Below are 24,886 nucleotides of genomic sequence, written 5' to 3'. Positions count from 1 at the left end.
CCCTACAGCAGCCTTACCTGTCCACCTACACTGACACTGGGAGGGTGGGGAGGGAGGGGGTAACTGTTTGGATAAAGCACTATTCTGTGAACCTCTGAGACACTCTTCTGACACCAGTAGACCCACACGTGTGATGTTACCACAACAAACAATGAAATTCATCTAACAATCACAAATACATGCAAGCAGACTGACATGCGCACGCACACACACACGCACACACACACGCACACACAGAGGCAGTTACACAAGCACACACACACAACCACACAATCTCTCTCGTTCTCTCTCGGTAGACAATAGTCAGAGGGCAAAAAGGATCTACATTGTATTTATCAGGCGTTCTATTAGATCCAAAATCATAAACCCTACAGGCGAATCATATTAATGTAAACATACACTTTATGTTGAAGTGGTTTATATTGCGTGACATGGAAGGGGTTATGTTCCAGTGGGGCTAGACTCCTCAAAGAATGCAACTTGGAAAGAAAGTAAAACAGGAAACCAGAGAAGAAAAAAAAACATAAATGTGTATAAAAAATGAGGCGTCCATATAAGAAAGGCTACAAAAACCTCCACTGGCCCTCTGGCATCGGCATACAGCAAAAGGCACCACAATATTACTCTATTTTTTACGTTGTGAAAAAACTGGCACATCTTTTTATGCTGTAAATCAAAATGTACATATAAATAGAGTTTTCCCTATAAAAAAGTCTTTGCTGTTAACTAGTAGACAACTTTTGCTAAAATGAAAATAAATATTTCATTTGTTTAGAATATCTGTCAGTTATATAAAATAAAAATATTTCTTATAGATGCAGGTCTATACTATATTGATTTTTGTTGGTTCATTTTCACTCTTTAATGGGGTGTATTGTCCGGTTTGGAGCGTGAGTGTGTAAGTCTTGTATGCATGTTCCCATGCCCACTGTGCCGCCCCGATGAGTGAGAAGTCCGACTGTCCACCGGCCTGTAGATGGTGGAGGGCTCGGCATTCATGTTCTGCATACTGAGGAAGGGCGTGCTCTCACCGTCCTCCTCTGACTCACTATCTGTTAGGCAGCTTCGAGACCCATAGTCCCGAGATGCCTCGTATCCACGCGGGGCCACGTGGCCGTTCAGTCTGGATCTCCGCCAGCGTCGGCTACCAGTTCCACTGGACCCACTTCTCTTTGGTTGCTCCCGAGAGGAGAGATACTCCTGGGTGGTCTCATAGTCTTCGTCCTCAGCCAGCCGGTAGGGGCTGGAGGGCAGGCTGCCCCTGCTGTCATTTAGATAGGTACGACGCTGTTGCCGATAGGGCTCCTGGCACTGGGCATCGTGAAGGGGCACCTGATAGCGGCGTAGCAGAGGCTGGTCATCCTCTAGAGGGTACGGGTTGTGGACAGCAGGAGGGAGAGACATGGCATGGCTGGCATTGGGAGATGTGATCTGGAAGGTAGGCACCTGCGAGGGCAATGAGTAATGGAAATCCACTGGCGAGAGGCGGGCTGGTGTCGTCAGGGCCGACACATATCTGTGGGAAAAACAGAGGGGAGTAAATAGTTAAAGTAGTACTGCATACTTAAATGTTTTTTGAGCTATAAACTGTATGATATGATTGTACTGTGATGAAACATATTAATGCTGGCGTTAATATAATACAAGTTTATAAAAATCCTCATTTCATGGTTTGACAACAACTCAACACGCCATCTACTGTTTTAAATTAGCCTGAACCATGCATGGCCAGTGTTGACTGGTTTGGAATGCTAATTTCTTACTTATCTTTTCAGAAACATATTTTAGTGTACTGTTTAGTTGTAAAACAAGAAAGACTATGACCAAGAAGGCCACCATTATTTACTGCTGAATGGGCTCGTGCTCAATGTTATCATCAGTAATATGCATGCTCTGTTTGCAAAAAATCAAGATGGCAACTCCCATAATGCCAAACTTGAGCCTTCACAAAAGTAGTCTACAAAACAATGGGTGATGTCACAGATCTTCTAAAATACCTAACATACTTACTTTGACATACTTCAACTCACAATAATGATCTCTTTAAGAAATGGTATATGATTTTAGGTTGTTTCATAGCATTGAGGCAGGTTTTTTTTCCAAGGCTGAATTTATTTGGGAAAAAGTATATATATATATATATATATATATATATATATATATATATATATATATATATATATATATATACTATAATACTATACTATAATATACTCAAGACTTCTTTTATTTCTGTCTACGGAACTGAAATGTCTCTGATGGGAAGGAAACATCTGCATGGGCAATAGCTTCCTGTGGCGTCCCCAAGAATCTATTGTGAATCCCCTTCTTTAATTAACATCCTTGGGCCTTAAAATGTAAAAACATAATAGCTGTTGATGCTGATGATTTGCAAAAGAGAAATTATTATGCAAAACAGACATGGTAAGATCAACTGGTTATATCTCAGCACTTGAACCCATTGACTATAAATTAAGATGGACAACACATCTCCACTTCTTCCCACTATACAAAAATGAAGACAAATTATCCCAGATACAAGCGCTGAAATGCACATCATTTGGTGACAGAAACTGCACACTAGTGGTCAGACTAGGAGCCGCAGTATTGAAGCCCCTCCCATACATCCAGCTGACTCAGAAAAAAAAAAATCCTAATCAAAAAGCCCAAACACTTGATGATAAATCTGCATAATAAGACCTACCTAAAATGACAGAAAGCATCTTTGGGAAAGATTCATTTGACTTGTTCTTCGATTTTCCCATGTCCCATCTACTAACATGGAAGGGACATAGTTTAAGATAAATACTGCAGCCAGCCACCAGGGGCTGATCAAAATCTTTTGGCTACACTTTTGGGGACATGTCATGTTGTCCATCTTATATATCAGAAAACGGTTTAAGCCAAAGCTCAGCAGCCGTTTTGGCTGCCCTTCAGTCTAAACTGAAGCTTGACGATGACTAAACTGTCTGCACCCCTAGGCTCTGGACAAACCTGCCCAACAAGATCACCCAGTCAACCCAGTGTCCTACTTTCTAACAGTTTTTAAAAACAAGCATTTTAAGTCTGGCTTTTACTCTGCTTTACTTCACTGCTCTTGCATTCATATTAAGCACACTTAACCACTATATCTTGACTGATTATTAATATACTACTAATATTATTATCATGTAGATCTCACCGTGCCTAATCCTCTTCCATAGTTTAACCAGCTCCTTAATTGTGCACAATAAGCTGTCAGCTATGAACTAATGTTGTGGTGCAACTTCCTGAATCTTCAGTCCCCTGTATTATTGTTGAATGATCTGCTGTCTACATAACTCATAGTTACTTAACATAGTTATTTAACAGTTACTGCTTTGTTTAAACATGTGCTATGGTTACATGGCCAACATGGCTGAATGCTGAAGTCTATGTGGAGGTTTTTGAAGATGTAGTACCACTAATGACTCTTAGATGATAGCTCAAAAAGCTTTGCCAACTTGTCTTCCAAGGAAGCAAATTGATATCAAACATTGAAGACAGGTGTTTTCTTGTTTGACAGGAGTCTTATCCTTAGGTGCATACTTGGTTGTCATAGTTGACACTTTTCCATCCCTCCTTCACCTAGGCCTAAACTGCAAAAATTTGAATTGTTTGGATCGTCAAACATGAGAAACGTAATGGGCATCATTACCCATACAGTCCAACAGTAATAATACTATAATCATACACCAACTAAACATTCACATCAATACACTTGAAAATCAACTTAGAATTTCCATATCACTGATGGTGAATCATTGTGGATCAGAGTGTTTGGATCGTGTGTTTATTGCCTTGAGGAAACTACAGCAGGCTGTGTGGGACACAAGCCTGAGATATTCCCACAACACTGCTGATTCAGCTGATGCAGAAGCTGCCACCATGATGGAAGAGGTGCTTGTTACCTGAAATGACTCTGTGGGGATGTTGGTTATGCAATCTGCCTCTGCATAACAACTCAATGGCCAAGTCCCTATTTGCGTACATGTGTTTGCTGTACGCTGGCATTGCTGATACCTTATAGCTCAAGCACATAAAAGGCAGGACACATCTTGTCTGGTTAGTTTTTGACAATTTATAAGGCACTGGTTATTGGCTTTAGGCACTATTCATTAAGAGAACTATTTCCAGCATTGCATAGTCCAATTTCATTTTCAAGTTCTTGTGATTTATATTATGTCAGAGTTTTCACTGCAGCCAGAAACTGCTGCAGGACACTCCTTCAGTCAGGTAGTCAGTCCCAAAAATGTCTTAATACTTTACAGATGCATGCATTAAATAACTATAAAGACTTTTGGAGCTTCCTTGCCTCATTACTTCCATATTTGGCTCAGCTGCTAAAGCATGACTGGACCTGGACATTCAACATCTCAAGTATTTATTATTCAGGAAAATCAGGCCATGTTTTATATAGTATGACTTCATATTTAGAATTTGTTAATGTGTTCAAAGCTTTACATCTGGTCTTAAGTGTGCCTCCCTTTGATAGGCCCATACAGTGGAGAAGTGCCTTAAACCTGCATTCTTTCTAGTGGCCTGCAGGAGGCAACTCCACTGGTTGTAAAAATAAATCAAACTGTATGTACCTTTATGGCAAAATGACCCTAATTCTCACGTGATTTATGACCTTATTATTGAGTTTTCTAATGAGTTAATGGTCTCATTTGCCAATTTCAAGTCTTCTTCAGTACAGCATGATGCTCATTCAGTAAATTATGGCCATGTAGAGTACAATAGATGATGAAGCATGATATGCTTTAGGGCCTTGTGATTAGGAAGTTGCTACAATAGCGTGTCCTCCCCAGCTCTACGCTCTTGTCCAAATATGGTCACTTCTGGCTCCAAAAAAACAAGATGGTGATTGCCATAATGTCAGACTCAATGCTTCAAAATGGTAGTAGTGGTTCCATCCACTATCTATTATACAGTCTATTGATAAGTCTGATTATACACTTAAAAACTTTATACCAACTTTGTTCAGGGAAAAGGCAGGCTTATCCAATTGCATCTTTGCTGCAGATGATCTGAGGTCATTATGCACACCAGCTGATGGTTCTGAACTGGACATCTTTCTTTGGTATTATGCAGTTCACCTAGATTTGTTTTCATTTCAACTTTGTGTTTGTGAAAAGGGAAGGTGGCTTCATACCTGTGACCTGTGCACATAGGAGAATACTTGTGCTTCGCACTTGCACAGTCTATTGTTTTTTGACAAACCTGTGCAAGAGTTACTTAAAACGTCCCACTCATCTGAGAAAGTGACCACTTTGTTGTTTGTTGAAAAATAATGCAGCCATCTTGGCTCTGTCTCAGGTTTACTATCTGTATATCATACTGTCCTATCCACTGGAGCTTATGTGGCTTCATTGGGTACTTTTCTCAGGTACAATTGAGCTCTCATTGTATGGCACTTTTTCTAATGGTGAATCATTTGTTATTGATTGGCTGATGATCTGCATAATTAGAGTTCAATGAAATAGGGCACTGGGGTTAATAATGATTCTGAAGACTTCAAACAAAGATGAATGAAGGCCTGTCTTTAAGCTATACAAAAGGAAAGGACAGAGTGTCCTCATGTATGGCACCCTATGGCATGTTTTTTTTTTCTAACTTTAAATACAGGGTATTCAATTACAGGGTCAAGAAAGACAGATTTGCTTTATCTAACTGGGCCATCATTCCCTTTCTTCAAAACTACATGTGCTACGGTAATAGCAAAAATACCTAACCGTTTTTATGAGTGTTGTGTTGTTGCTTAAACATACACTGCATAATTTTAGTATAGCACCCAATAGTGCTTCCAAATCCCAACATTTCCTCCCAACTCAGTGCTAATGTAGGCTTGTTGAGTGATGGATATGTTGGAATTCAAAACATCAGCAGAGAGCAGGGAGGGCATTTTTTGGGGGATTTGAGGTGTCACTACTGGGTCCATAACAAAATCAGGGAGTGTATAAAAATATGTTCAAACAAGTTTATATTCAAGCCATGGGTGACACTGAACACCACTGAAAAAGAGAGAGACCTGATAGAACATTATTAGAGTGAATCCGTTTGAGCTGTCATGTTCTAATTCACATTGAAGGAACAGTCCAACATTAAGGGACATAAGCTCATTTGCCATCTTGTCCAAAGTCAAATAAGAATATCTTTGTTCCTGTGGTAAAAAAAAATAGGTGCAGGATAATTGCTGAATGGCATAATTCCTCTCTCCTGACTGTGCTAAGCTAGGCTAAACCCATTCTAGATGGCATTTTTTTCTTCCCAGGATGGGGGAAGTCTTTACTCACCCTATTCCGACAATGATTGGCTAGCACTTATTGCCTCTGTTGGTTGGGTTAATAAGGTTTAGGCATGAGGAGTAAGATGGGTTGCAGTTTGGGATGTCTTACAAAGTAACACAGTACTGTTATTCTGCCACTTTTGGTGGTAAACTAGTTACTTTTTCAAATTAAGTATGCAATTACAATTACTCAAATTTAAATGGGCTTGTTACTTGTCACTTTTGTCTTACCTGAAAATAGTGAACAACTACAGAGGACAGCAGATGTAGCAGATAAACACAGCCTAGTCCCTAGATTTCCCAGTTTACAGCTATCATCAGCTGTCCTTACAATGGTGCAAGTCAATTCAGATTATGTAATCTTACTTTTCATCATAGTATAATATAAACTTTTAACCATATAATTAGTTTTTAATTACAGTAGCGATGGTTTGGTAACATGTTTATTCCACACCATCTCTGGTCGTCTGTAGAATTCTACTGTCTGAATCAAGGCGGTAAAAGTGTAGCTTACATGTGGAAACGCTAGTCGTTGTCATCCTCGAGTCTTTGGCAGTATTAATAACGTCCATCAGTGATACTGGATACAATGATAGATAAATATTAGACAGCTGTCACACTAAAGCAATGTAGCTACACTAAAATAATATAGCTATGTGTGCAGACATTTAGAAGTTACTTTCTATTATTTTTCCCAGTAACTAATTGCATTTATATGCAGTAATTAACAAAGCAATTCAATTACTTTTAAGAGAAGTAACTAGTAAAAGTAACTAATCACTAAATTTCAATAACTTGCCCAATCCCAGCCTTCACCTGGAAGAAAAAGGGCATCCTGGACCTCTCTCTGTGACACAAAGGTGAAACTGATATCTTCTTCTGTTTCTCACGGTGAGAATACAAATGAGTTTATTTCCCAAAATGTCACATTGTTCCTTAAATAAAATTAAAGGGAACACTTTAGCCAATCAGAATTACATACTGGCCAAGAAATAATGTTACAGTATGCCCAGAGTTCCCACTGAAATAAGCACTGTTTTTCACTCTTGCCTACCTTAGCGTATTTCATCATCATGCCTGCTGTGTGTCAGTTTCCACTGAGTCTCACAGAGTGCCCTGACTGGCCTCTCGAGGCTGAGAGAGAACCAGCAGAGAGAGGAAACTTCTCAAAATGTTCACAACAAACCCATTGCCACATCAGCCACGCAGGCCTGTTTCCCACCTGTCGCTGTGCGGAGAGTCTCCCAGCGAGTCGAAGGAGTCTCCGTACTGTAGGCCCGGCCGGTGGGGATCAGAGTAACCACAGTGTGCAGCGCGCCGGGCCCGTGCCTCCATGCACGCAGGACTGCTGCATTTACTGGTCCCCACGGATGATGACATCATTCCCGGCGAGTCAGAGAGGATGCTGTCAGAATGTTCCAGGCTCCATGTCCGTTCCTCATGTCTGACAAATAAAAAAGGTGTTAACACGTACACACCCAGGCATGTCCCAGTGTGATTCTTTCTTTCTTTTTCCCCCCAAAAAACAGTCCACTTTTTGAAAAAAGGAGCTTGATAATCAGTGCACCTGTTTCCAGAAGCAGTGCGTTTAAACCATTAACTAAATTATCCAATTGCTTTGTGTGAGATTCTGTGTATAAAGTGCTGAATGTGAGGCAGGCATGAGGCCAGACACATAGTGCGTGTTTACCTGTGGGTTGATGAATGAGCTCTTGTGGAAGAGTTGTGAGATCTGGAAGAGGCATGGCTGGCAGGGAACGATCCCTCTGTTGCAGGCCGTATGACTCGTTCAGTTGCAGGGACATTCTTTGATATGTACTGTGTCAAGGGGAAAAATGGATTTGGCAGATGGGAAAAATGTGGGAAAAAAAAGACAAGCTTTGATTATATAACTGAGCATAAAACCATTTGGTGTACATCTGTGTGCGTATACTTTAATAACGTTTTGGAATCCTTTCAGAAACTCACATCTACCATAGGGATTTCCTCTGGGCCTGGTCCTGGGTGATTGGGTCCGTTAGGTAGGTTACGACTGGGATGTTCTGGACACATGTTTTGTCGCAGATGATTGTGCATCTTCTTTCTTTGTTTCCTGTTGAGAAAATCATGCATAGTCATCGTCTCACTCTTTTTTTTTGTGTGAAGAAGCTTTAAATAATGATTTAACATGCTTTTTTTTACTTTATGTAAGAACTAGATTAACTATTCAAGGAAATACTTAAGAACTGGGGTTGTATAAGGTAGTTATCATAGACTGTATAACAAATAGTGGACGGAGTGTGTGTGACTTGGCTAACTCCTGACTAATCCAGAAAATGGGCAAAGAGGTGAAGCGTGAGTGGAGCTGGGATGGTTGAAATGGCTGCCTAGTGATTACTCTGTGATAGTACCCACCTGTCACTCAAACCTAATTTAAATGGGTGAGTTATATAAACAGTCATCCTCTGTACAGTTGTAGAGACCAAAACCATTTTTGTACCAGGGTTTAAACATGTTTATCACACAGCTTTGTTAAATAATCAATTTTAATTAGTTTGTTCGTTCTGTATGGAAGGACACTGCAGACTGTTGCTATGGACGCAGTTCTGATCATAGACTCTGGATAAGCAATAAAATTATTCTTAAATTGTTCTTAAACTTGTACTTAGATCTGCTGTAGGGTTATGCATTTTAATACAAGAGTCTTTGGGGATTTGACTCGCTTTTTGAGACAGCTTCATGTGGTCATTCGAGAAACTGCAGTTTTTGCCTTAATTTTCAGCCCCAAATATTGCTTGGTACTTATCTGCTGTTTTATAGGCCGGATGTCACTCTCTCAAAAGCCACCACACCGCTTTAGCAAAAACAGTAATGTTACCTTGCAGAATACGCAAGTTTTGGGTCTACTGCTGCCTTGATCTGTTAGTTAGCTTGTGTCATTGTGTGACTTTGGGGTTTTCAAAACCAGTGTCTCCCGCAGCAAAGCTGTTAGGTCCAGCTGCAAGTATCTTTTGACGGGAGCTGTAGGAAAAGTACCTCATACAACCCCACTTCAAAAAATCTGGACCGTACCTTTAACCTATAAACATGTCTAAAAATATAAAAAGACAACATTTTAACACAGTAATCTATTATTGCATATTACAGGCACTGCTAACAGCACGTCAGCAGCTTGAGCATATTGTTATTTTAAAATAAAATGCAGTTGGTAACAGAAATCTGAAAGGAAATGGTACATGTTCAGAAATCATGAGCTGATACATGTATCAGCAGGACTTACTTGGTTTTACAGTAGGCAACCACACACACGATGCCCACCACCAGCAGAGCCACACAAATACCCGTGATTGTCAGGACTCTTTTCTGGTAGAGTTCCTCTGCCTCTGTCAACATCACACCCACAAACACACACACGCACCCACACACACACACACACACACACACATATACACACACACGCACACACACACAACATGCACACGGCAAGGGAAATAAAAGGAGAAAAAAAGATTAGTGTCTTGAAGGTGTAGGTTCCCACTTTTTCACTGTAAATCTACATTTCTGTCTTTTTTTTTGGACTAAATCCTGAGCAGTATGAAGCTTCATCTTTCCTCCCCTGACAACTCACTTCACAGTCAAACCTCTCTCACATAATCACAAATACAACAGATGCTGTAGCTGCCTGTGCTGCAGTAAGGCGGCGTGGGTGGGGGCAGGGGCCCAGCAATAGTTAGACTGATATATTAAGCAACTGTATTCTCTAACACTCCAAGCCATTTTAAATTATATATGATACTATAATGGTCCAGGCCTTCAATGATGACCAGTAGAATCTGCAAACTATGCAGCAGAGCACATGTGAATTAGAAATGTGCAATGTCTGACATGTTTGGCATGATCAACAATCTCATTTACTTATAGAAGTCTTCATCTACTCAGGCATTCAGTAAACACAATGAGATTTTATTTTACAGTTATTTATGAAACAAGCAAATTTTGAGATGAAATATCATTAAATATGAATCTTGATGCTTCTTGCTTTTCCAGAGAAGAGCCTGTGTGAGGTTGAGGTAGACTCTTTGTGTCCCCCAGGGTAAATGATGGACCAAAGAGGTAGAGTGAAATAAATAATGTAATAAAAATGAATTGAATTTGTACAACTCCTTCTATCTGAGGTTTTCTCCTTTCAGCCATTTTACATCAGCACACCAAATTGTGTCAAATATCTGACTGACGCCGTGTAAAACATAAATTAAAACAGAATGTAACGATTTGCAGTTTGGATTTAATACAGTTCAAAGATGATATATTTGAAGTTCAAACTGATAAATGTTTTTGCTTTTTGTAAAAATGCACTCATTCTGAATTTGATGCCTGCAACATCTTCCAAAACAGTTGTGATGGGGACATATTTACCACTGTGTTACATCACCTTTTCTTTTAACAACACTCAATAAGTGTTTGAGAACTGAGGACATTAATCGTTGAAGTTTTGAAAGATGCACCACACATTTTTAACAGGAGGCAGGTCTGAACCGCTGGCAGGCCAGTCGAGTACCTGCACACATTTATTATGAAGCCACACTCTTGTAACAAGCAGAATGCATCTTGGCATTTCCTTGCTAAAACAGTGAGGGACGTCCCGTGGCAGCATGTGTTGCTCCAAAACCTGTGCAGCTTTTTTCTGCAATAGTTGAATCTTGTGCAAATCTTTTTTGTAGCACTTTATCAAACACCAGCACAATAATCATACTGAGACAAATACAGCTATTTTATGACTTCGACTATTCGACGACTGGTCAGGAAATAAGCACACCTCTGTATCACAGACAGAGTCTACCCATTTCTTGCCCTTGTCCCAAATGTTCTCGCAACCTGTTGTGAACAGGAAATTCAGAATGAGTGTTTATTTACAAAAACAATAACATTTGTCAGTTTGAACACGAAACATCTTGTCTTTGAACTGTATTTGACAGAGCAGAGGTTGGAAAGTATTTTTTAAATCCTTGCAGTCTGTCCTTGCTGTTTTAATTTACTTTCTACACAGCAACCCAACTGTTTTGGAATCGTGATAATGATAAATAATAATCATATTAATGATGATATTCAATGGTTGGTGTATAAATGTACTTCTATATTTACACTATTTCTGAAATGACACCTTTAGCATCTGTTCTATACTCTCAACCACTGAAGCGCTCCGCTGGAAAAGGTAGCAGAAAACAAGAGCTAACAATGAAGGAGGATGGAAATAGCGGCAGATAGAAGAAAAAAAAAACATGACTGTGGGTTCTAAATATAGCAATGCATGCTCACATCACAGCATCTACTGTACTCCTTGAAGGATAATTCAGACCAGTAACACAGACATTATATTTCATACTTTAAAGATACATTTCAGCTATCCTACAGACAGGGTGATGCAAGAAACATGGACAAGATCACACATAAATAAAAGGAAAGAGATGGCATATCAAAAGGAAAAGAAAGACACTAAAGGCATGAGGCTAAAAGGATTGGATAGATAGAGTTGAAGATTGAGGAAAGACATCTGGTAGCTACAAACATGATATATCATGCTTGTTACAGATGGAATGAGGAACAAAAATCAGTCCAAAAACAAAAAAAAAGCTATCGTGAGTAAGACAGAAGCTAATTCTACTTTTCCATTGCACATGTATGAGAGGTGATGACATCCATGTTAATTATGTTTGATGGAAGATCAGTTGCATTGACTGAGGGTTTGTCATTACAATGAGTTATGGCAGGGTTGATTGATCAGTTAATCGAGGGACGATATGATTTACAGTTCACACCACAGACGGAGCGGGAGCAAGTCACAACGGAGAACATCTATTTAGTAACTATGCTAGGACTGAGAATCAAAATGGATTGTTCCATACCCATAAATTCAATCCCAAGATGCTCTGCCATTGCAGAGGGTTGACAGTTGGAAGAAAAACAAAAAGAAACAAAAGACCAGATTAAGGGCGTGGCACCTTCTAACATACAGTGGAGCACACAAAAATAGGCAATAACTGAGACAACAAACACTTGTCAGTAATTGTCAGACTGACGTGGTCAGTAACACCAAAGACGAGACACCAGAACACACTTACAGCATGCAACACACACATCAAACCACACTGCAAAACTAGACTACACAACTACAATTTCACGGTAATTTGGGGATTTTTGTGGCTAATATAGTTGGTAACACTTTATTTGAAGGGATGTGCATAAGACTGTCATTACACAGTCATAAACATGTCATGGCACCTGTCATAAGCATGAAGGATGAATGTTTCTGACTGTTGTCAGAGTCATTCAGTCAACTGTGTAATTTTTATGGCAAGGTTTACATTGTTAGATATGTGTGTTATTACAACTTGATATTAACAAAGCCAGTAGCCAGCTATGTCTTTGTCATGACAATTTGACATGAACCAAGAAAAAATGTCTTAAATAAACTTTTCTCACATTATATGTTTCAACGTTACAGTATACTGTCTTATGTGATTGGTTTTGACACTTTTGACTGTCATGAGACCATTTTAAGTATGTCTTGAATATTTTCCTTTACCTCTAGTAAAGTGGCACCATTTGGATTTATCATAAAGATGTCATTAAGCGTCATAAGGCCACTGTGATGACAGAGTACAGTACCATGGTAACTGAGCTTACAGAGTTAGCTCATGGATAGATGGTTTGTTGCTGAAGTAGGTTAACTGTTGTCTGCTATGATCTGTAGCTGACATTAGCTAGTTAGCTTGGTTAGCCTTGGAGCTAGCTGCCTGATTAGCTTCAGGGTGCCTGGAGCTAAAGCCAGCAAGCAAACCACTTTAGCACTTTATTCTCTCTCTATGAGCAAGTCCAAATGGGACCACTTTAGTGAAAATCCAGTAAATTATTCATGACTGTCTTATGAAAGCATTTGATGGTGTAATAAAACTTAATGACATCTTTATGAAGTACAAAATGTACCCCTTCACGTGAGGTCAAAGAAAATACTCATGACACACGTATAATTGTTTTATGAAGTTATCATAACAAAGACATTTTTTGTCTTGGTTAATGTCAAGTTGTCATAACAAAGACATTATCGGCTTGCTTAATGTCTAGTTGTCATAACAAAGACATTATAGGCTTGATTTCTATCAAGTTGTCAAAACAAAGACGTCTCAAACAATTTTCACATAAATTTACATAATTTAAGAAATTAATTAAGAAAGATTCCTTCATGTTCATGACATGGTTATAACAGCGTAATGACCATGTATTCTAATCAAACTACAACATTTCTTGAGTCTCAGCACATTCTGTTACTGTTGCTGTCAGTGGAGGCACTTATGTTCTACATTTTATGAGTGATATTTTAAAAGAGGTTTCAGGTTTGCAGAAAGTGCAATTTCATTACATAACCAAACAAAATCTCCTAATGGGAATAGGACATAATAGGCGCATAGCCACTCTCATTACTACTGCATGGGGAAAATATGCGTCATCTGCTGAGATTACCTGTACTTTCAGTTTTCTACTTTCTAGAAACGCTACACTGTTATTTACCCGAACACACCCATCACATGAACAGGCAAGTTAAAAGGAGTGTATCTGCACAGTATTAGAATAATCACACTGAATAAGAAGAATTATAGTCTGACTTTATATTATATGGCAGAGTGAGACCATAGGGAGGCTGCACCAACCAGCTGAGTCCATATCTCTGGCAGCTCACTTGCTTTACTTGGGTTGAAGCAAGTCCCAGCTGTTCTTATGACAACATGCTCTTGTTAAGCCAAGCCCTTATGGCTGAGGAGCAGAAGCCATCCTCCTTCTCTTTGGTATCTCCTGGGGATGGGAGGCGCCCCTCCAGAAGGCGGGCCTTTAAGCATGGAATGGATGTGTGTGCATGCACATGTGGCTGAGAAAATTTGATTTATTCTCCTTAATTGAGAGGAGAAAATGTGAAATATGTGAGAGGCCATTAAAGCTCACTACATCCACTATATCTATCATGTTTGAATGTGGCTTTTGTGAACCTGGTGCCTAATGTGGAGCTGCACTTTTCAACCAGTGCAAGGTTAAAGGCATAATTCGGGTTATTTTGTGTGCTGTGTGAGGTATTTATTGATAGTCAGTATATTACCTACAGTAGATGCTGGTCTGTAAGCCCCCTGTTTGAAGAAGCAAGTACAGAGAGTAACCATGTACTGCTTAGTAAGGGCTCAGCAGTAAAACGTATGTCAGCCACTTAAAAAGGTCCACCTAAAAAAATCGATATCGGTTTAAGTGTACACTATATTTCCACCACTTTACTTTGTCATCAGACAGCCTTTTCTGACAGTCAGCCACCTTTATATATGACTAATATTGCTCTCTCCAAACCTACCAAACTCCATGGGTGAAATCAGTAATTTTACTTCCTAGAACACAGGAGTTGCTGGTCTACCTCAATCATTGAATGTGTTTATGTTGTGCGACTTTAGTGAATCTGAACTGTCCTTTTAAAACACTGAAGTCACACAATAACACAAACAAACTAACAGACTGATACAGCGGCGGACCAGCAAGTCCTGTTTTCTGGTAAAATTATCAGTTTCACCCATGGAGTTCGGTAGGTTTGGAGAGAGTGGTATTTGGTTCATATGAAGGTAGTTTTAGTGTCGGAAAAGGCTCTGACAGCAAAGTAAAGCACTGAAAACTTTCTAAATATAGCATGCTCTTAAAATGATATAGAATTTTTTAGGTTGGTACTTTTTCAAGTGGCTAAAATCCCTTTCGTTACTGACTCTATCAAGAACAGTACATTGCTTAGCTTCTGTGCTGGTACTCCTTTCTGCTTCTCCTCTCTGGGAATTTGCAGGCCAGCAAATATTGATAAGTACCTCATATAAACCCACAATGAAAAATCCAAAGTATCCCTTTTGACCTATAGCCACTGGTTGAAAAATTATAATGATGGAGTAGAGGTGGTGCCTACAATACAAAATATAGTACATATACATACAATAAAGTACATGCACAATATACATTAGTGCTTATTGGTTCAATGTTGGTTTGGTTTTGTAGTTAAGCATCATCAATATAACTGTTTTTTCCAAACACACATTTAAAACAAAGACTGAAGTCAAATCTAACTTATAACTATAACCGTAATGTTAACTTCATAGTTTCAGACATGTTAAGATTGTATTTAAGACATTTTAGGGTTTAAAATTCAGATAATTTTTGACGTCCTGAGAACCTGCAGAAACTCTGCATAAGCATGTAAACCATGTAATCAAAGCCTGGTGTGTGTTCATGTGGCTGGATGAGAACTGGAAATAAACGGTGTCGTCGCACAGCTGCACTGAAGTTCAGCAGAATGCAGAAAAAGCGAGCGAGTGTAGGAAAAAGCGCTCCCACACACCACTGTCTACTCTGCCAAAAAAACGAGTAATTTCAGCACAGTGCCTTACGACTTAATGTGAGATGAAATTACTTGTAGTTAAGAAGGGGGTTTTCGCATTGTACTCTGAGCCAACATACAACAAACAGTGTGTGTGAGAGCTGCGAGTCAGACTATACGGATGAGACTCTGTAGGCAGCATCAGGCAACTCCAAAAGCAGATGCAGTTAGTAATTTTGTAACCGTAATGTTGCATTGAATTGCAACCACATGGGCTTGCAAAGACATGACGCTGACAAATATGCAGGAAGATCGCAGGAGTTTCTTCGCTGTTATCTAACATGAATTATAGACTGTGCATTTAATTCTATATTATTATTATACACTATCTTTACCCTTGCGTTTTCTTCACAGAACCAGGTCTACATGCGATCTCAGTGGTTTATGTTTCATTAATGCCACTCATGCCTTTCAATATCACTTCAGATACTTAACAAGTAATCAACCAACATGTAATAATGAAGTGTAAAACAATTAAGATTGCAGCTGATCATCTAAAGAAGCATAGTTTCAGATCAAGGTGGATACTTTTCAAATAGAAAAACCTCGAGGGCGAGATCTATCAAGCCATACTTTTCCAAAAACCTTCGTCTAATCCTGGTATATTTCTGCAGTTGATGGATGTGTTTGCTGATGTTGCCGTGTGGAGCGGTGCAAGGTTCTCTACCCCAGGCTACCGGAGCCGTTTGACACGGCACTCTAGTACAGCGCATGAACTCTGTGCTAAGGACATCTGCTGTTAGAGCACCATTTTGCTGCTACTTCTAAAACAATGTGTGTTTGCGACAAATGCAATTTGCCGAATGTTCGGTGGTATTAGAGAGTTTCTGTAACTGAGGTCTTGAACTAGTTATTGGCTGATTTAAGTGAAAAAAAAAAAGACTTGTGCCTCTTTTTAACAGCTTGGCATGTCATGAAGGAATGTGATGTCCAGCCTGTACAAGCATGTACTGTATATTCCACTTTAAGCAACTGTAATCAATGGAGTGAGAACATTAACACTTGAATGTTTGCTGTAAATGATTGGACCTTTGGGAAATACCAAATTATCTTTGAGATATAATCATTTTAGTCAAAAATTATAACCTAGCTAACTGGAATTTTGTCATGTTGGCTCATATCACCTACATACTGACAAATGCACAGCTTTTAAAGGAGCAATGTGTGTGATATGGCCACCTGTCAAAGGCAACTCCAAACAAATAGGGGGCAGCATATCACCACCAGACCAACATACTCTTCAGCTATAGCTAGCCTAGTAGCTGTTGTTAGCTCAGCTGGCCCTGTAGGAAGTGGCCCTTGAGAGCTGCACCACTGTGGAGTAACTCGATGCCTCCAGTCATTTCAGTGAGCGGAAGTTGGCAGAGGGGAAGTGATTTTGATCATGGTAGTAGGGGTAAGATGCAGTTGTTGCCCAGAGGAATGCACACAGAATTGGCTCTGCCAATGTTCATGTGCTGAACTTCTGGTTGCATCAGACTATGGCCTCTTGAGACAGAATAGACAGATCAGGCTGGGGCTGGCTGTTTAGCATGCTCACAGAAACCACCCCAAAATCTAAAATGCACATTTTGGAGGAATCACCTGTAGAGATTTCTGCCTTCTCTCAAATATATCAGGACTTGATGGCGGAAGTCCTGTGTTGGTCTTGGTCCTTGCTGAGTCATGATTTCCACAAAGATACACTGGTGTTGAGTATTTCAAATGTATTTTTTTGGTGCTTGGAGCAACACAAGACTTAAATGTGCCATTTAGTCCCATTATATTGGAGAGAAGGCAAATATATCTACCGCTGATATCTCCAAAACTCTGTAACTGACACCAAAAAAATGTGTATGGATAAATAGCACTACAGTCCAGAAGAAAAATATGTGTTTTTGGGGTGATGTTCCTTTAAGCAAATATCTGCAAGACAAAACGCATACATCTTTGACATACCATCATAACTGTTATTTCCTCTCATTCCCTTGATAATGTCACATATGAGCAACACTTTTATATTGTCTCAAGTGTAAATGCAATCACCAGGGAGTCCATGACAACCTCTGTCATCTCATTTTGGCACTTGTTAGCAGCAAGATATTTTCTGACATTGTTAATGTCATAGAACAAAACATGAAACCCTCTTAAGCTTATGTTAACCACTGACCTTATTTCAAGACAATACTGAATAACCCATTCAGAAAACCCACTGATTTTGAAATGAGAGAAGCAGAAATGCTAAAATGCTCACTCCGTTCCCAGGTTTTAGGACTCATTCATGCTATTCAGGCCATATCTGACACATTGCACCTTAAAAAGTCACAATTTAATGCAAATATATTTTAGAGGAAATCCTACATGTTATTTCTGATTTGTCTGGAATACATAGCTAATCAGTGATGCCCATAACAAACACTTCTTTATCAGTTAAGCCAGTGCACCCCCTAACACATTCAATCTTTTGTCATACCTACAGTATTAGTTAATGCTAATTAATCAGGCCTGGAGTTCAATTAATCAGCTCTAATAGGCATCCTATACATGCTTGTGTTTGCAGCTGATTGCATCATTAGTAAGCAAGCTAAAGCTTGGCTTTTAGTAATTGTTTAGCCTTTAGACTGTGTTGTTACATGCAGCTGACTTTGTGCAAGTCAATTTCGACAAAGCATCCAAATTCAGCCTCCTACTTGTTGTTATCGAACTTACTCTATCGTATCCTGAGAGTGCACATGCAATATACTGCGAGTTAAAGGCCACACACAATATCACATGCAGACCAAACACAACAACAGACTCTGCTAAACTATGCCAGCTTGTGAATGAGTCATCGGTGGAGGCACAGACACAACTATTAGGTAATAACAGGAAATTAATGCAATCTCTCTGCACTCAGCATGCACGCATGACAGACAGACACGAGGACAGTCTGACAGAGTGACAGAAGAGGAAGTTGACATACGGTAGAAACTGGCCATAACGTAGGTTTGACAGCGATCACCAGTAAAGTCATTTGGACACCTGATGGGAAGAAACAAAAGCCACAAAAAGAGAGGGAGGAGGAGGAGGAGGGTGGATGAGTGAGAAAGAGAAGGAAGACAGAACGAGAGAGAGGAGAGAGGGCAAGGGTGGAGTGAAAAGGAGTATGCGAAAAAGGAAAAAGTGAAGAGGGATGGAGGGAGGAGGGAGGGAGGGAGAGAAGACAAAGAATTAGAACAACAGCACAACTAACAGACAGCAGAAGCAGAGTGTCCCCATGGATGACACCACCGTGTACATGGTGTAGTGCACAGCTCATTGCGTGTTGACCTGAGAAGGAGAAAGAGGAGGAGAAAAGAGGAAGAGGACTGTGGGGTGGAGGGGGGAGTCCACAGAGGTAATCCAGTGCCAACTGTGTCTCTGTTCTCAGCTGCTCATATCAAGTTAACATACTTTTGAAAGGATTGGGCATGTACAACCGCAGCGGCTCAGTCTGTAAGCATCGAGGGCCGAAGTATCCATCCGGACATCTGGGAAGGAGCAGACAAGTGTTATGAAAAGGATAAACACAGGAAGTGAGGTGCACAGTAAATATTACTGTAACCTTTAATAGCATATTGTTAAAGGTCACAGAGAAGCCATATGGATAAAGACAAAAAAAAGTGAATAATAGGAAACTTGTCACTTCCAAAGGTGACCCAAGTGTTAGTGTGTTCACAATAACATTAGTGATGGACACCTGTTCATATTTCCATCAAAATAGTAATACAATAAATTATGCCAACTTTTTTTTTTTAATCAAATTATAATAATTTTCACACTCATTTTAAAATAATATTAAAGGAGAAATATGTAAATTCCCAGTGTTTAAAAATGAACACAGCAGTCCAAATAGTGAGTTGGAGCCATAGACAATATCAAATAAGTTGAATCTCTGTTTATTCATATACTTCCACTAAAGAACTGTAATATTTGCAACAAAACAATTATTAACTATTAAATAGAGAGTCAAAAAAGCCAACTGTTTTAGCTAAAATAACTGGTTGGTGGATTTTCTGAGCCTTATAAGCATGGAAGAAGCTGCGTTGTCTCTGTTATACCTGGAAAGGGAATAAATTAGCTTATGGGACACACGTAGGTCATTCGTGGACTCATAACATCTGCCCCTCTCCCCTTTGTAATATATCTTGGTCACTGATAGACACACAATACTCTCTTCTATTGCCAACAACTGACATATGTATTTTTGTCAATGGTTGTAATGGACAGCTCTGCAAAAGTGAACCGAAAACATTTCAGTCGCACCTGGTGGCTCGATACCACAGCTCCAAACTGCTTGATGTGACCAGTGCAAGATGGCAAAACACATGTTGGAGCAAAGCATGTGTTGATGCAAGATCATGTGCAAGTAATTTGTGTGTTTCTATAGATACACTCTTACTAAACGTGACCCACAGCACTACAAATGATAATAGTAACAATAAAACATGTAATAATAAAAAAAGGGCAAAATTCAAGGTAATATTGGTTTCAGAGGATCCAACAGCAAAAGCCTGCTCTTCTTTTGACCTCAGTCTGTATTTTAGGAAATGAGAGAGGAGCGTTCATGAGTACACAGACAAAAAATGGAATGTATCTGGGGAAGAACCATGCTCTGCTTTGCTGGTGATCAATAAATCAATCCTAGGAAGCCTGTGCAGCAAAGCTGAAACTGGGGTAATGTGTTTTTTCTCTCTTGGTGCCTGTTGGGAGCCTGGTAGCTGTGTTCATAACCTGCAAATGTGACTGTTGTACCACTGGACAGGAAGTCATGAAGTAGTCAATTCAAGAGGAAATAAAACCCTGAATTTGTATTTCTGCTTCTAAAACAATCATTTGAATATGGAGATTCTTTTTCAGTGGAATAGCATGACTGGACAGATCTCATTACTGACACTTCGAAACATAAATCATGAAAAGTTTTTTGACCTGTAGCTTCATGTTTTTGTAACTGAAGACAGACTACTGTACCATCACCATCAGGCGTGTTGGGCCAAACCATATTTCCTCATTATAATCCCATTAGGATGAGCAGTCACTCTTTTAGGGGCACCAACATTCCACTCGCAGTCACAACTGGACCACCAATCCAACAAAGGTCATTGCTCGTGATTTACTGGTTTCACACAACGCCTCCCAGGAGCACCATAACATTCAGCATTAAATTACTCATCCTGAGTGATGGTGTTTGACTGGGGCATAGCACCGCCTAGACCAAAGAAACTTGGCTGAAAGATGAAAGAAATAAACCGTCGCTACATAATTTAAAAATCAGATGAGCGTGAAAAAAACCACTGTGGTACAGCTGCAAACTTAGTTATCACTCTTTTATCTGGGTTTACAAAAGGGGACATAAATCATTGTCATCATTCATTAGAATTTAAGTGAAAATAAACATATAACACTTAGGAGATAAAAAATGAAGATTTTACCATGTGTTATTCCATGTACATACTGTATATACACTAGACTTAAACAAACCATTCCCTTCTCAAGTCCCATACAGAGGTCATTTGGTAAAAGTTCTCTGTGCACCTTGTAGATAATTCTGACTTTATTCTGTTTTTCTCAGGAAATAATTTCCAATGCAATGAAGACCACTAATGCACACGAGTTCTATCACAATATCAGATTACTGTCACCACATAAAATCACAATAACAATATTATAACGACATTTATAGAACATTTGAAATAAATAAAATAAAGTAAGGCTATTGGTTAAATTCTTTTTTTTTTATTGAGTGCCTTGTCTCTTATTGGCAGTGAATGAACATATTAAACTAAATTTAGATGTAAAATTACTTTAAACTCAATTGAATAGTTTCCTAGTCTTCTGCAAAAATAAAAATTTGTTTTGAATGCATATGATGCCTGACACCTGAAAGAATTTGAAACAATATGGCTTATTTTATCAGTGTCACAATTGCCCCCAAGAACTATTGCAGCTGCCCCCACCAAGGGTGAAACTGTAGCATTCTGACTTCTTGCATTAAATTCAAAATTACAGTCTTGTCCTTATTAGTGTAAGTATATCAGTTGTGTTATTAATTAGTGCACATCTTTATGTTTCTTGTATTAAAATATATTGAAAGATAGCTAGTGCATTTCACATTGTCTGTAAGTTTTGAATGAAAATGTATAAAATGTTACAAGTGCCCCCAGGTTTCCCCCAAATGTAGAAATTACATTATTTTCAATAAGACTGGAACAAAAAAGAGACATATGTTTTGTGTGAAAATGACAATTATTTATGATTGATTGATATGTTCAAAACAATTCATTTTAAGTGAAGGCTATAACAGGAAAAATATGTTAGTGCTTTAGTGAGTTATTTACTCTAGGTCATTTATTAACCTTAGCTCGCTCCCAAACAAAGTTTATACCTCAAAGTGAAGGAGCCGGGCATAAAAGTAGGGCTAGCTGTCTGCAGGACTTGTTTAGCCAGTGAGTAATACCCAGTGAAGCCTGGCCTATATTGAATGAGATGGCTGTGGGGCAACAAATCCCTGCAGGCCTTCACTGCATTATCCAACTTTTCTGGACCCATGCCCCAGCCGTGAGTGAATTAGCTGCAGCAATTGAGTTATTGCTGCCTCCAATTTGTACACAGCGTATTGAACGGCTGTTGCAGCCATGTCCTCATTGCTTGTCGAGCATTCTTCCTTGGGCCAACTGGGCACAGGAGCCTCGCCAGTGTTTCAGCTCTATATCAAACCAGCCAGAGGACTTATGTTATGATGACATATGGCTGAACAGAACATGTAACATAATATCTGCCAGCCATGACAAGAAACAATGAGCATATTTTCTGTTTTAAATATGCTATTTGGTTTCAATGATTCTAACCGTTTGGGTCCTATCTTACACCCGGCGCAAAGCCGTTGTGCCGCCGGTGCGGGTGGTTTTGCTATCTTATAGCAGCACAAGTGCCATTTTTGCCATGTCTGCAAGATAGCAAATGAACTTGTGTCTAATCTGTACGGTCATGGGCAGCAGGTCAAAAAGTGATGGCAAAACGAAGGTGTGGCCTGGTGGATTTACTATCTTGTACTCTGCACATTACAATAAAAACCACTCGCGCTTTAACCTGGTCGAAGTCTATGGCGCAGTCGGTCTGTTTGCACAAGATAGCACCCGGCGCAACTGGCCGAGGCACACGTGTGTCTCCACAATCACAAAAAATCTTCTTTTGTGTTTAGTCTTTTCCCCACAAAGGAGTGTGGATTAGTAAAGTGTGAACATGTCTTTGATCAGCAAGAAATATTTAAGTTAAACGTGTGTGTGTCTCATGCTTGGCTGAGGTGCACACACACCTTTCATTTATGTTAAACTGAACGTGTGCGTGTCTTTAAAGTTAATCTCACTAACAACAAAAAAGGAATTATTATTATAATTATAAAGCTTAATAAATCTCAATAGACCTGCAAAGTGCGCAGCAAAGATCACCGCTGTCAGATCATCTTTAACAGATTATTCAGCATGACAGCTGGAGCAGCTGGAGTGTTTCTATCTGTGTGTAAATCGGGATCCAAAAAAACAAGGACAGAACAATTATGATCAATAACATACAATATGTCAGATCCTGATGCTGGCTCTAACCCCTGAGTGTAATTTTGTGCACGAGTTATCAAACTTCAGAGCCACTTTCTGATTCTGCTTCCTCCACCTGCAGTAGTTTTAGCAGGATGGAGGGCTGAGGACTGAAGGAAGAGATGAGGATTAGGAGAAAGAGGAGAAGAAAGAGGAGCAGCCGTGAAGGTGCACCTCAGTCCAGCTCAGGTGGGTGTCCAGCTGGATTGAGCTTTGCCTGGGTCGGCTCACCTCTCCTCTCAACCACACTGTCTCTCTCGCCCACTCCTCACTCCTCTCCCTGACTCCTCAGCCAGTGCAGCTACATAATAATGATGGTGATAATAAAGAATTATAAAATACAACATAATTTCAAGGTGTTTCAGTGTAAAACATAACCAGTTATATATTTGCATGACATTTACGGTTAATGTACTAATGTAAAATGAAGCTAATTTGGAGACGTCCTGCTGTTGTACGTTCTCGCGCTTTAACTTCTCGAACCAGAGATCTGCCGTCATGCTACCACCGCTTGATATTTTCCTGCTTAACAGATTAATATTTTGCTCTACAAAATACTTAAAAATGTCCATCACAATTTCCAAAAGCAAAAGTTGACATATGCAAATTGCTTGTTTTGTCTGACCTGTAGTCCAAGATCCAGATATAGTCAGTTTGAAGACAAGATGAAACGATAATTGCCTTTAAAACTCCTTTAGATCACTTCACCAATTGTATTGTGCACTTATTTAACAATATATGCTACAGCAAAAAGGAATTTGGATGCTTCCACAGAAATAATTAATCAAAAATAAGATTAAAGAGTTATCCTATCAGATTATTCAGAAATATTACCCTGCCAGTAACTACATGCAGAAATTTATACGAGACATAAACACAGTTTTTTCTGTGATGATCATCCAGAAACAGTTTTACACCTATTTTGGCACAGTTCTCACACTTCTAAGGCTAAGAAATATCGGCAAGACCTGAACAGATTTGTCCTTCGTTCCTGCATATTAGGTTTTGTATTATTATGGGAAAATTGTTTTTGGTAAATTCTCCCAAAAAAGAGGACAAATTTGTTTTCACAATAAATCTGATTATAATACTGACAATTTTCATTTTTGCAAACCATTTTTACTTGTTTTCTCGAAAGACCTGAGGCAATATGTGACACTTCGTTCTTATTCGACCAACAAAAAGGCCTATCAAAACACTACATAATATACTATACAACTGTATACTAATCTGTTTTGTGTCTGTTTTGTGCTGTCAGTAAAGAAACTGAAATCCAATTGTGCTTTCTTCCTGTAAAACAAAATATGACATGTAATAATGCAACAGCGTGTCATGTCAGGTTATGGCACTCACTTTTTAACTTTTTTTGTCTCAAAATAAGAAAACAATAAAAGCTTTGGTTGCACTTTATTTTACAGTACACCAATAAGACTTAACAAGGTGTACTTTTCATCAAAGTACAAACAAAAAGTAGAAACAATACGTACTTTAATTAGACCCTGTTGCAGATCCGTATGAGATTTTATTAGAGGGTAGTTTGGGACACATTACAACAGAACTGTA

At 39.2% G+C, this 24,886-nt stretch overlaps 1 protein-coding gene across 4 annotated transcripts in view; it reads right to left on the bottom strand.

Annotated features, from left to right (window-relative positions):
• Positions 1-303: 303 nt before the first annotated feature.
• The window catches only part of nrg2a (neuregulin 2a), a 115,386-nt gene continuing 90,803 nt past the window's right edge, over positions 304-24,886 (bottom strand). For 2 of the 4 annotated variants that reach the window (XM_084731175.1, XM_084731179.1), the window contains exons 5-11: positions 18,676-18,734; positions 12,190-12,213; positions 9,567-9,669; positions 8,276-8,399; positions 7,998-8,125; positions 7,530-7,751; positions 304-1,516 (exon numbers count right to left, since the gene is read on the bottom strand). In XM_084731175.1, the coding sequence (XP_084587301.1) occupies positions 862-1,516; positions 7,530-7,751; positions 7,998-8,125; positions 8,276-8,399; positions 9,567-9,669; positions 12,190-12,213; positions 18,676-18,734 (1,315 nt within the window). In that variant the 3' untranslated portion in view covers positions 304-861. Of the gene's footprint in view, positions 1,517-7,529; positions 7,752-7,997; positions 8,126-8,275; positions 8,400-9,566; positions 9,670-12,189; positions 12,214-18,675; positions 18,735-19,145; positions 19,223-24,886 lie in introns of all 4 variants that reach the window. The other 2 variants (XM_084731178.1, XM_084731176.1) reach the window with 2 other exon arrangements.

Source organism: Lutjanus erythropterus, chromosome 11, assembly GCF_056507025.1.
Source record: "Lutjanus erythropterus isolate fLutEry1 chromosome 11, fLutEry1.hap2, whole genome shotgun sequence".
NCBI lineage: Eukaryota > Metazoa > Chordata > Actinopteri > Lutjaniformes > Lutjanidae > Lutjanus > Lutjanus erythropterus.
This window is presented reverse-complemented; position numbering and strand designations above follow the sequence as displayed.